This window comes from Temnothorax americanus, unplaced genomic scaffold, assembly GCF_048541705.1.
Source record: "Temnothorax americanus isolate GAGA-0224 unplaced genomic scaffold, ASM4854170v1 Scaffold58, whole genome shotgun sequence".
Lineage (NCBI taxonomy): Eukaryota > Metazoa > Arthropoda > Insecta > Hymenoptera > Formicidae > Temnothorax > Temnothorax americanus.
This window is the reverse complement of record NW_027509730.1, coordinates 875,163-888,212: the sequence shown is the minus strand read 5'-3', so window position 1 is coordinate 888,212 and position 13,050 is coordinate 875,163. Positions and strand designations below refer to the sequence as shown.

Sequence of the window (13,050 nt, the reverse complement as noted above, 5' to 3'; positions counted from 1 at the left end):
ATACAAATTGTAGTACTGGTCAATGATTAATTTCATATGGAATATTCCGTTCAGTACTTGAGTATTAACATTAAAATACTGGCCAGTGATTTATTACACACGGAATTTTCGGTCCAGTACTTCAGTACTAACATTGAAATACTCATCAGTAATTCAACACAAGTATTTATTACACAAGTATTTATCACTTAGTATTAAATGCATTCTTATCAGAAATTTAATACTAAGTATTCAATACTCGTCCTGTATTGAATACTACTTTCATAAATTACTGACCAGTAATAAAATACTGTGCAATACTTGGATCACAGTGATTCAAGTACTAATAAATACTTAATTTTAGTATTATTAATACACAAAATAAGTATTTATTACTAACCAGCTAGTAATACTTTTTTGTAATACCGCGTGCCATGACATTAAACGACAACAAGATCGACTATGTTCATTGGGACGATTCCAACGAGCTTGTAGATCGTCTCCGATTGCTCGAAGCTTCGCGCCTAGCGGGTCACACCGGTCACGATAACAAAATCCTGTCGATTATCGAGGAACTTCGCGAGGCTGGACTTATTATAAATTAAGTGGCGCGACAGCGAGTCATTCAATCAACATCAAAATGCCGATTAACAAGTTTGGTATATCGCTCGGAAGAGGCGGTGCGGAACCGTACTATCAATGGAGAGGATTAATCAGAAATTACGTGCGAGATAACGCTCTTTGCATGGTCGCCAGTCGCCACCGACTTTGATGCAAAATCGCGCAAGATTCGACGGATAGCGCCGCCCGTAGATGATGGCGATGCAGCCAACAAACGCTACGTGCAGCAGAGCGTGCAAATTTTGGAAGATCGACAGGATGAAATGGAGAGAAAGATTGCTGTATTCCAGAATAATATGCAAATTACCCTAAACGAACTTCAAAAGATGATTCAAGATGTAATTGCGAATCATCGCGAATAGATAAGAATGTACATCTGATATCTGCGTCAGTTGCGCGTCATCGTCATGACTGGTAAGAAGCAATCAGCTGAGAAACGGCGGCTGGTGGAAGAATTACACGCTCCTGCGAGAAGAAATTTTTCTCGAAGACGCGTCATAGTACGCGGATACGATGACCTGTGGCAGGCGGATGTGGTCGAGATGCGACCATACACGCGATTTAACAGAGGCTACCACTACATACTCACCGTTATCGACGTGCTGAGCAAGCACGCATAGGCCGTACCGCTCAAGACCAAGAGTGGACCCGAGGTTACCACGGCAATTGCAAAAATAATTCGAGACGGCGGCAGATGTCCGAAAAATCTGCAGACTGATAAGGGGGAAGAATTTTACAACACAAACGTGCAGAAACTCTTGAAGAAACATAATGTCAATCACTATTCGACATATTCCGTAATGAAGGCATCGGTCGTCGAACGATTCAATCGCACGCTCAAGAACAACATGTGGAAAATGTTTACGCGCAATGGAAATTACAAATGGATCGACTTGCTGCCAGGTCTCGTATCGGATTACAACGCGCGAAAGCATCGAACTATCGGCATGCAACCCATCGATGTTACCCCCGCGATCGCCGACAAGCTCCTAACAACGGTGTACAGCCACGTAAAGATTGCTGCTCCAGCGCGATTCAAAGTGGGCGATTCGGTACGCGTGAGTAAATTCAAGACAATCATCGAAAAAGGATACACGCCAAATTGGACCACGGAGGTGTTTAGAATCGTCAAAGTGCAGAAAACTAATCCTGTGACGTATTTGTTGGAAGATTCCTGCGAAAAACCCGTCGCCGGCGGCTTCTACGAATACGAGTTACATCGCGTTGCTAATCCCGACGTGTATCTCGTTGAAAAAGTTTTGCGCAAAAGAGGGAATGAGGTTTATGTAAAGTGGTTAGGATTTGATAATTCACACAATTCATGGATACACAAAAATAATGTATTGTAAAAATTTATTACAGTATAAAAATATACATATGTATATACATATGAGTCATTTATTTTCCTAAATATCTAAATGTATTTACAATATATTTACAGCGGTATTTACAATATATTTACAATATATTTACAATGGTATTTTATAATGTCCCCATGGCAGCGTTTCGGTAGAACCGGGTATAATGTATCGCTTATCGTCGTACGGACTTTGAGCTATTTTCGTTTCGGACACGGTGTATACCTCGTGTTTTTTGGATCTTATGCAGGTTTGCTGTCGCGTCATTTCAATTTCGTCGCGCAGACACCGCGTGTAATCGTCGAACGTTATCGACCTGGCTATGACGTTACTCTTAACACCTTTAGCCTTTTTCGTATCTTTCTTACCGTCCACTCGCAAGGCGTACATCTTTGCTCTAAGCCCGACGAATTCGGTCATTATCGCACCGTTATTTTCGTCTTTCATTAAGCCCGGAACTTTTTTATTGACGAGTGGGATACCGTACGCATTATCAATCGCATAATCGCTAGTGTCAAATCTATAATGAATGTGACGCTTCATGATATCATACACATTGTCGCACTCGATGTGATAAAAAAAGTGTGCAAGTAGAAACTTGCACATTGCTTCCTCATAGTTTTGAAGTGTGTAAGTAGAAATTTGCACATTGTTTTCTCATAGTTTTTAGGTGTGCAAGTAGAAACCTGCACATTGCTTCCTTTTAGTTTTTAAGTGTCCAAATAGAAACCTCCATATTGCTTCCTTATAGTTTTTAAGTGTGCAAGTAGAAGGCTTCGCTCACTAAGCTCCTCTATAACGAAGCCTGTATTTTATTCGATGTATAATTATTAGTATTTTATTGTTTTGGCTTCCTCATAGAAGAAGCTTTGTGATCTCAATATTTGCGAAAGTTAGAGCAACCACGGACATCAAATCTGTACATACACACATACATACATACGGACATTTTTTTAATGCGATATTTTGACCTTTTACAACAATATGAACATATTGGCATAAAAAACTCCAAAACCGATCTCTTCTTTGGTTTCTTCTACCCCTATTTCATATATAATTAATTTAAATTTGGATGACTAGATCTAACTTTATACGTAAACAAAAATCCGTAAACGATTTCACGAAAACAAAGCTTCCTCTATGAGGAAGCAATAAGACTGTCAGTATCGGTGTACGTGACTTTACACTTGTCGCGATACAATGGTAACATGTACTCGTGATGAAATTCGTACAAACATGTCTTGGATATATCAAGGATGCACATACCCACATAGATTTGTTTGTCGAACTTCACCTCGAGTTTTCGCATTTCTATTGCTACTAAATTCTCCGAAAAGACGCTTCGGCTATGAAAATTTAGTTTTGCAATCATTGCCTCCGCGCCGTATCTACCCTCCCAATGAGTCACGAGGCGCACGTCAACGTGATTGCGCACATTCTCCATGGTTTTGCCAAACACTGCATTGTTCATCAATTTGTATAAATTTTTTTCGAAATCATTCTTGGCCAATGTCCTAAATTTCGTATTAAGTTCTATATAATCGCGAAGCCATAGAGATTGCGCGAATTTCAGTATACGGTGAATTTTTGATATACGGAGACCGTGACGAGTACACTGCTGCAGGTAGCGATAATGTATTACATAACGTTTCTTATCGTATAATGTTGCGAGGAGCTTGTCCTGCCCCTTGCCGGGTGGTTTGTCGCGCGTCGGACAGAACGGTAGGTCAGTGTGCGCGTCGTGAAGATGTTGCGGATACTCCAAGTCGACTTCGAGTATGTAGCCTATCGAGGAATCCAACGCGACATCCATAACATTAAAATCGGTTACGTTGTCGACCCATTTAAAATCTGCGTATGGCAATGGTTGACACATTGCCCAGCCGTATAAGTTATATACATCAAAATACATGAGGTACGACGACGGTTTCGATGGATTGTACGATTGCATGTACTTGTTGTTGGCCAGTGTGTATCTGTTTGAACATTGACTCAAACCGCCGCGTATACCGCGTTCGATAAACATGACCATGTCAATATCGGTGAGCAATTCGAAATTGATGTGTGTATGCTTCAACATAGCATCCCACGTAAAACCCAGTAGAGTATAATAATACGCCGGATCGAGTCCATAACTCGCGACGCAACTATCTCGAAAATTTTCAAAGATGTCGGCCAACAGCAAGACATCGGTCTTGAGATATAAATCGCTGTAATCACCGAGCGTTCGAATGGAGAACCGCTGCCAGACGTCGACGGCGTGCGCGTAATCGCTCTCGGATACGGTGTCACCTGTCAATGAACTGTAAAATGAGTCGCGCGGTGGTAAACACAAGTCCTCCAATTTTTCGACGCAGTCAATGTATTCATATGGAAATACGCCTTTTCGTGTCAGCAAACCAAAATTTTTTGCGGATAATTCACAAAATTCGCGTTGCAATATTCGCAGTTTATCCTTGCTGAGATAAGATGCCAATTTGTCGAGACTAGAGGTGAGAAACTTGTACGAATCAATAAATCGCAATTTGACGCACGTTTTCTTATCTTTATTTTCGGTGCTTTGAACGTTTTTAGTAAACGAAATATATTTTTCTTTTGTGATCGGGAGTAAATCTTCTACATGTCCTTCGTACGCTGTTGCTATTTCAGTTATAATAAAATGTGCGTCATAGCCCGATAAATTATGAAACACTACAGGAATGCAATGCGAATCTTTATAATTTAAGTTACAATTCGAATGCGCGGGACCTCTGTATCGACCGGTCAGGTGACAATGGTCGCGTACTCGCACGTCGTCTGGCTCGAACGGTTCTTCGCACACGTGACAGTGCGTTGCGCTGTTAAACTTTTCCCACTCGTCTCGTGTGAAATCTGCCATGGGTATATTAGTGGACAAAATGGTCTGTACGTCGTGAACTAAACGTTTTAGCTCCTCGGCGAACCACGCGACGCAATCCTTATCGCGACGAAACCGATACATAGATAACGACTCGTCGTACGAGCAACGCACGTAGTACTCTATGCTAAACACGCGATGATGGTGATATGTGTACCTGGACGTTTCCGGATCCGCTTCCATCTTCTCCAGGGTACATTCCAGGTCGGCGTATACGACAAACGGAACTCGTTCCTTCCTGTTGTGATTTTTAAATGCCAACCACTTGTCGTTATCGCTCGGTAACTTGATCGCGCAGTCGTTCATCTCCCGACAGTCGACGGTGTGGGCAACCAATTTCTCGTTGGAGCTGAAGTAGTGCAAACATCTGTAAAAATAAACGCAAATATAAATTTTTATACACAAAAATATTTTATATATTATTAAAAAAACTATAGGTACATACCGATCGCAAAAGTGTTTCCTGTGTTCTTTTTTACTGATTTGCGAGCTTACGAGACGGGATAGGTTCTTGATCCATGCAAAATGACCCACGTTGTCGACATGCACGTACAAGAGATTTACATGTCTGTCCATCTTACGATTAGTAACCCGTATTGGCAAGATAGCAAGTTTTTTGTTTTTTTTCTCGATGCTGTACACGTTGATGGAGATGTTGTTGTAATTTTCAAACCGTTTAATTTGATTCAACGTCATTGGAAACTTAATGTCCGTAAGATTTAGCACCGACGTGTAATGAGGGTACGACGATTCCCGTTCTGCATGTCTCTTGGCTGGATACAGAGCAGCCATCACTGACCATGCGAAACATGCATTGTCTCTTGATTGCACGTTTATCACCGCATTCTTTATTTTAATTTCTTGCGGTATTTCCACAAAACACCCCGCGTGCAATGGATTATATTTGTTCACGTTTACCATTAAATTGAGTATACGCGACAACGCCCATCCGCTATCACGTTCCTGGAATTCCTCCAGCTTAGCTAAAGTAGGCTCGATGACGTGTCTCTTGTACCACTCATGCAGATCGGACTCGCGAAAGAGTTCATAGTTTCTCGTTGCGATACTTTTATTTGCGCGTTTGTCACCCGCAACAAATTCACCATTAAACACTGTTGTAATAAGCAATTCATATTTCGCGTTCGTTGGACTCAGGTATTTGTCACGTGCTCTATAACTGATCAGCTCGTCAAGATGCGTGTGCTTTTGGGGAAAGTGGGGAACATACCGCTTCACCGGTCGCACTCTCTGTAACGCTCTCGAACGACTCTGACGTTCCGTTCGCTCATTGAATAAAGGCACGAGTTATATTATACTTGTCGCTCTATCTACCTACCTACCGTCTCTCATCCCCATCCTGCCTGTATCGTCGGCTAATATTAACAACAGGTTATGGGCCCAGACCCTGACGACGCGTTTAGGAGGCTATAGAGAAGAGAAAGAAAAGGGTGAGAGGTAGTGAAAACGAAAACTGTGAGTGAAGACTCTGTGTAAGCTGCTGAACGTGACGCTGGTGCTGAAATATGGCTGAGACCAAGCTGTATCACATTCACCGCTTCAATGGACAGAATTTTCAACTCTGGAAACGTCAAATGGAGATATACATGCTGGAGAACAAACTCCGAAAGTATATTGATGGATTGACGCCGCGGCCGACAGCCACCACGGACATTGCCGCATGGGAACAGAAGGATGCAGAAGCACAGGCCTTCCTCATGCGTGGCCTTGAACTGGATCAACTCCGTTACCTGACGGACTGCAGAACGGCTGCTGAAATGTGGGGGCGTCTCAAAACTATCCATGCAGAGAAGAGTGACCAGTCGGTTCAGGTATTGTTAAATCAATTTATAAACGCGAAGATGGATCCGGATAAAAAGATGGCGGATTACATCGCGAAGATTGTTTCGCTCGCTCAACGTCTAAAGGACATGGATATGGAGCAAAAAGAGGCGGTCGTCATTGCGAAAATTATTTCTAGTCTATCCGAAAAATACGATAATGTTCGCACGGCGCGGTATGCGGTTCCGCGTAACGATCAAAAATTAGATAAGTTAACCGATCATTTGATAAACGAAGAGTCGCTGTTAAATATGCGTAGTCGAGGTGTAAACACGAGCAACGAACAAGAAGTGTATTCTGCGCGCGGTAAACGGAGCAATGTAAATAGAATGTCGTCCGGCATGAGTTCTGCGAATGATGCAAAGCGTGGAAGTTGTCATTTCTGTAAGAAACCGGGTCATTGGGCTCGTGATTGTTTTGAAAAAAGAAAGCATTTAGAGAAAAAGGGTAAAAACAAAAATTACTCTCATGTTAGTGAAAAAGTACATACAGATAAAAGCGACAATGCTGAACTGTTTAATATCGAATGTTTAACTGTAAATGAATTAAATGCACGTGACATGTGGTACGCGGATTTGGCTGCAACGGAACATTTGTGTATGAGGCGAGATTGGTTTAAGAAATTAAATTCGTTTCAAAACCATGAGCATAAAGTTCGCGTTGGTAATGGTAACCTTGTTGCTGCTGTAGGTGTAGGTGACATTGATGTTAAGGTTAAACGTTCCGATGGTACATTTAATACACATACTATTTCTGATGTGTGGTACGTGCCTGAAATAAAGAAAAATTTACTTTTGATTGGCCGTACGTCGGAAAAAGGTATGAGAGTAGTTTTTGAAGAAGGCGGAAAAAGAGTTATATTTTATAAAGGCAATAAGTTTATTGTAAATGGCTTTAGAGAAGATGAAAAACTGTATAAACTCAATTTCTGGCCTGCCTGTAAATATAGTGAAGCAAATGTTAGTACTAGCAGTTCACTGATGGAGTGGCATGAAAAATTAGGCCACTCTAAGACAAATGATTTCAAACTGTTCAGTGAATGATTTGAAGGTTTTTAATTTAGATAAAAAGGATCCGTTTTGCGAAGGATGTGTTCTAGGCAAACAGCATAGAAATTCTTTTCCAAAAAATGAGGCTGTTAGAGCGAAAAAGCCGGGAGAATTGTTTCATGCTGATCTCTGCGGAAAAATGAGTCAGAGTTCTATTGGCGGAGCAAATTATTTTTTTTTGTTAAAGGATGATTTTTCTAAATACGGTTTTGTTTACTTTGTTAAAGAAAAATCTCATGTTTTGGAAGCTTTGCAAAAATTCTATGCTGATGTTAGAGCCGATAATTGTAATGTAAGTTTAATGAAAATTAGAACTGATTGTGGTAAGGAATTTTGTAACAAAGATGTCAAAAAGTTTCTGCTGTCTAAAGGGATAAAACACGAACTGACCACACCTCGCGCTCCTGAACAAAATGGGTATATTGAGAGACAAAATAGAACCATAGTTGAATCAGCTAAAAGCATGTTACATGCAAGAAAACTACCGCTATACTTATGGGCTGAGGCTACTGCTACTGCAGTGTACGTTAAAAATAGAACTGCAACAAATACTCTGAATGGCAAAACACCATATGAAATGTGGTTTGGAGAAAAACCTTCTGTTAGTCACCTGAAAATTTTCGGCAGTACATGCTACGTTCACATTCCCAAGGACCAAAGAAGTAAGTGGGAGATGAACTCTACGAAGATGATGCTGATAGGCTATAGTGATGGAAATAAAGCCTATAAGGTGTATGATCCAGCCCTTCGAAAATGCTATGTAAGAAGAGATGTGGTGTTTGATGAACGACCTCCCTCAGATAATGTGGTAGTTGTCGGCACTGATAAAAACGATGTCGATAACGTGAAACAAGGTGATTCCGAGTATGACGAGCTGAAAGAGTCATTGAAGAGAAATCCAAGAGCTCCTATCCCAAGGGATCCCTATCCACTTGGACCAAGAATACCTTCTACGTCAGATGCTGAGTTGAAAATTGCCGAAGCTCTGTTCACAACCTGTGAGCCACAGACTCTGAAAGAAGCTGTAGAAGCTGAGGATGCGGCTGAATGGATAAGGGCTATGCATGAAAAGTTGAATTCACTCGAAGAAAACGAGACATGGGAGCTTGTTAAAAGGCCTGAAGACCGGACTGTAATCTCGAATCGTTGGATATTCAAGAGAAAATACACTGCGAATGGCGAAATAGATAAATACAAGGCTCGCCTGGTCATAAGAGGATTCTCTCAGAAAGAAGGAATAGATTATAAAGAAATTTTTGCACCAGTTGTAAAGTACAATACAGTAAGAACAGTTCTGTCTATGGTTGCTGTTGATGATCTAGAAATAATACAATTTGACGTAAGGACTGCCTTTCTTTACGGAGATCTTGAAGAGACAATCTTTATAGAACAACCATTTGGGTTTGAAGTTGATGATCGAGTCTGCATGTTGAAGAAAAGTCTTTATGGACTCAAACAGGCACCGAGACAGTGGAATAAGAAGATAAATGAGTTCCTCCTCGATTACGGTTTAATTCAGTCTGAATCGGATGCGTGTCTATATTATATAATAATCGATGGCGTTAGACTGTATGTGATATTATATGTAGATGATGGAATTATCTGTAGTAACAATGTCTCGAAAATGAAGGACTTACTTAGTAAGTTAAGTGCAGTTTTTAAGATTAAAATCTCTGAAGCTGAGTTCTTTGTTGGAATGCAGATAAAGAGAGACAGAAAGTTGAGAACTTTGAAAATGTTTCAAACGGCGTATACCAAAAGAATCTTAAGTAAGTTCAATCACGAAAACTGTATGTCTCTCTCTATCCCAGCTGATCCTAGTATTAAGTTTCTTAAAATCGATGTAAATAATAGTATTAAGCATAACTTTCCATATAGAAAAGCTATTGGTTCACTTATGTTTTTAATGGTTGCAACTAGACCTGATTTAGCCTATATTGTAAGTGTTTTGAGCCAATTTTCAGAAATGCCTGATAAAAGCCACTGGAATGGAGTAAAGCGTATCTTTCGGTACTTAAAAGGAACAATTGATCATGGCATTGTTTTCGGTCAGTTTAAAGATAACAATCTTGTGGCATACAGTGACTCTGATTGGGCAGGCGATGTGAACACTAGGAAAAGTACAACTGGATGGTTGTGTTTGTTAAATGGAGCACCAGTAGCGTGGTTGTCGCGAAAACAGTCCAGTATCGCACTTTCTGCCACTGAGGCTGAATTTATAGCTTTGTGCTCCGTGACCAAGGAGGTTACTTGGTTAAGAAGATTGCTTAACGAGTTAGGCTGTATACAAAAATTACCTACTACTGTTTATTGTGATAACCAGGCTGCTATCAGTTTAGTCAAAAATCCTACTGGATCAAGGCGATCAAAGCATATTGAAACGCAATATTATTATACATGTGATAAACAGAGATCACAGGAAATCAATGTAATTTATAAACCAACAGATCAGCAATTGGCTGATTCGCTCACAAAAGCGTTGTGTAAACAAAAATTGGTCAATCTCATGAATCAATGCGGTATGAAGGATATAAATTAAATGCGTAATTTCTTTTGTTTATAAAAATTATTTTTTTTGTGTGTGTATATGAATAATAAATTGAAAGCTGTAATAGAATATGAATTGAGTGGGAGTGTTGTAATAAGCAATTCATATTTCGCGTTCGTTGGACTCAGGTATTTGTCACGTGCTCTATAACTGATCAGCACGTCAAGATGCGTGTGCTTTTGGGGAAAGTGGGGAACATACCGCTTCACCGGTCGCACTCTCTGTAACGCTCTCGAACGACTCTGACGTTCCGTTCGCTCTTTGAATAAAGGCACGAGTTATATTATACTTGTCGCTCTATCTACCTACCTACCGTCTCTCATCACCATCCTGCCTGTATCGTCGGCTAATATTAACAACAAACACTGTGTTAATTTTTACATTGTCATATCGTTGCATGACGTTCCGCACATGACTGAGTACAATTTCTCTCGCATTTATAAGAAATTGACGAAGGTCGATGTGTTTGGAATTTATCACCGCACCAGTCAATATACGGCTTTCAAAAGCCGGATCTATCTCGCGATATCTGAGTCCTGTCTCACTCGCACTGCATCCAGCACCCACATGTACGAAACGTTGACGTACCAAGTCTTTCAAACCTTCGAGTCTTGCGATACATGCGACCAATGATTGTTTGAGACCGATCGATGACTGATCGATTGATAATCGTGGCCGCTTAATTCGGCTTTGTTCTTCCAATGATTCAATAAACTCGTCACATCGTTGCTCCCACGCGGCAAAGTCTTCCCTCGAATTTAACAGGGTGGATTGCTTCAACAACTCTTGCTCCATGTTATTGCATGATCCTCTTGCTAACGCCATTTGTTGCACTCGCGACTTCCAGTTCTCGACTATTGAGCGTATTCTCCAGATTCGTCATTTTATATTCTACTAATGATGCATCGTTTGCTTATCGTATCTAATTTCATCTCAGCAGCCGTACATCGACGCTATTTGCGAAATTTGCAGTTTTGCACGTGTTCGATGAAATCATCGCGAGACATGTCGCGACATGTTCTTCAAAACAATAACGCTCCATTGAATTATGCGAAATTGCAAATTTTGCAGTTTTGCACGTGTTCGATGAAATCATCGTGAGACACGTATGCTCTTGAAAAAAAATCATATTTGATGCCCGATGAGGTGATCTCATCACGAATGTTCTTGACAAAGATATCACATTTAACGAATATGTGGATTGTGGTGGTGGTCACCATGCAGCAGCCGTACTTTGGCGCTATTTTTGCAAAATTTGCAGTTTTGGGTATGTATAAATGGTCTACGAAGATTCTAGAGCGCAGTCGAGAGTTTGATACGGTTCGAGTAAGTTTGCAATAAACAGCCTCCAGATACGATGAACACTCACGGTGCGAACTACTACGTTCCGATTCAAGACGAAACGTGTGAGAAACAGCACAATGAGTAAGTATCGCTAATTTTCATATATACTTGTGCAAAAAAACTTTTATGAACATATAATTGTATTTTTTCAGTTTTGATAAACCCCGCTACACGCCGCGTATTTTGGTAAGAAGATTTGCCTTGACGTCAACAGCGTATAAATTTTTGGATGTCGGAATCAGCGCGGGACCTTTGTCCTCTGTGGATATACTTATTGGTGATAACCGAGGCAATCGGATAATTCTGCCACATGCAACGTGGGTGACATTCATCGAAAAACATGCAGATATACAGCGACTCGTGCAGTCATCGGCACCATCATCGCTAACGTTTCGCGATCTGGAGCTTGTTAAAATACGTGACGCAGATATTGTAAAATTGACGTCATGCGGCACCAGCTTGTACATGAAACCGTCAACAGTACTCTTTCTGTTCGAACTAGAACATTGCGTTGAGAACGTGTATTTTTAACTATGTCAAAATGTTCACGGCGTAAGTGAAAAATTCAAACAGTTTGTAACAACTTTACGTCAAAATTGTATCACCGATAAATGTAACGCAATTACAATCTTGCGTAAAATTTATGATAAAAATTCGATTATTGATTGCGAATTATAAGCCTACGCTTTGGATACTATTGTATATAATGCGCTACATGATAAATAAATGTATATAATATGGTTAAAAATAATTTTTTTTTATTTACCGTTCCCTTTTGTTAAGCTGTCTTCATTTATTGTTTACTTAAATGTATAATTATAAATTAAATATTAAGATCTGAACGATTAAATATTGTTGGCGACGAAAAGATACTCAATCGTGAGCGAGAACGCGCGAACGGGAGAGAGAGAGACCGCGCGAACGAAAAGACGCGCGCGACCGGGGGACGGGGGAAACATCTACGATGGAGAGACAACGCGAGCGGGAGCATGTGACGTCACGCGGACTCCGCGGCGCAGCGAAACGCTGACCCCCTCGCCCCGCTCCGCGGCGAAAACGCGGTCGCCCCGCGGCGCCGGAAAACGCGGACCCCTCGCCCCGCGGCACCGAAAAACGCGGACCCCCTCGCCCCGCGGCGCCGAAAAACACGGACCCCCTCGCCCCGCGGCGCCGGAAAACACGGCGCCCGAAAAACGCTGTTCCCTCTCACTTTCCACCCCGCGGCGCTCGAAAAACGCGGTTCCCCCACCCCCCCCGCGGCGCCCAAGAACGCGGTTCCCCCTCTCCCTCCCTGCGGCGCCCGAAAAACGCGGTTTCCCCCTCTTCCTCCCCCGCGGCGCCCAAGAACGCGGTTCCCCCTCCCCCACCCCGCGGCGCATGAAAAAACGCGGTTCCCCCCTCCCCCTCTACCGCGGT

General features: G+C 41.6%; 1 protein-coding gene and 1 pseudogene across 1 annotated transcript; both read left to right on the top strand.

Annotated features, from left to right (window-relative positions):
* Positions 1-1,547: 1,547 nt before the first annotated feature.
* Positions 1,548-1,949, top strand: LOC143904794 (uncharacterized). Its single transcript, XM_077419726.1, has one exon. The coding sequence runs from the start codon at positions 1,548-1,550 to the stop codon at positions 1,947-1,949; it is 402 nt and encodes a 133-aa protein (XP_077275852.1).
* Positions 1,950-6,377: 4,428 nt separating this feature from the next.
* LOC143904793 (uncharacterized) lies at positions 6,378-12,360 on the top strand (annotated as a pseudogene).
* Positions 12,361-13,050: the final 690 nt, after the last annotated feature.

Bases quoted from the DNA above. Each gene is read 5' to 3' on its own strand.
- LOC143904794 (XM_077419726.1), top strand. From the start codon at position 1,548: ATGCAACCCATCGATGTTACCCCCGCGATCGCCGACAAGCTCCTAACA.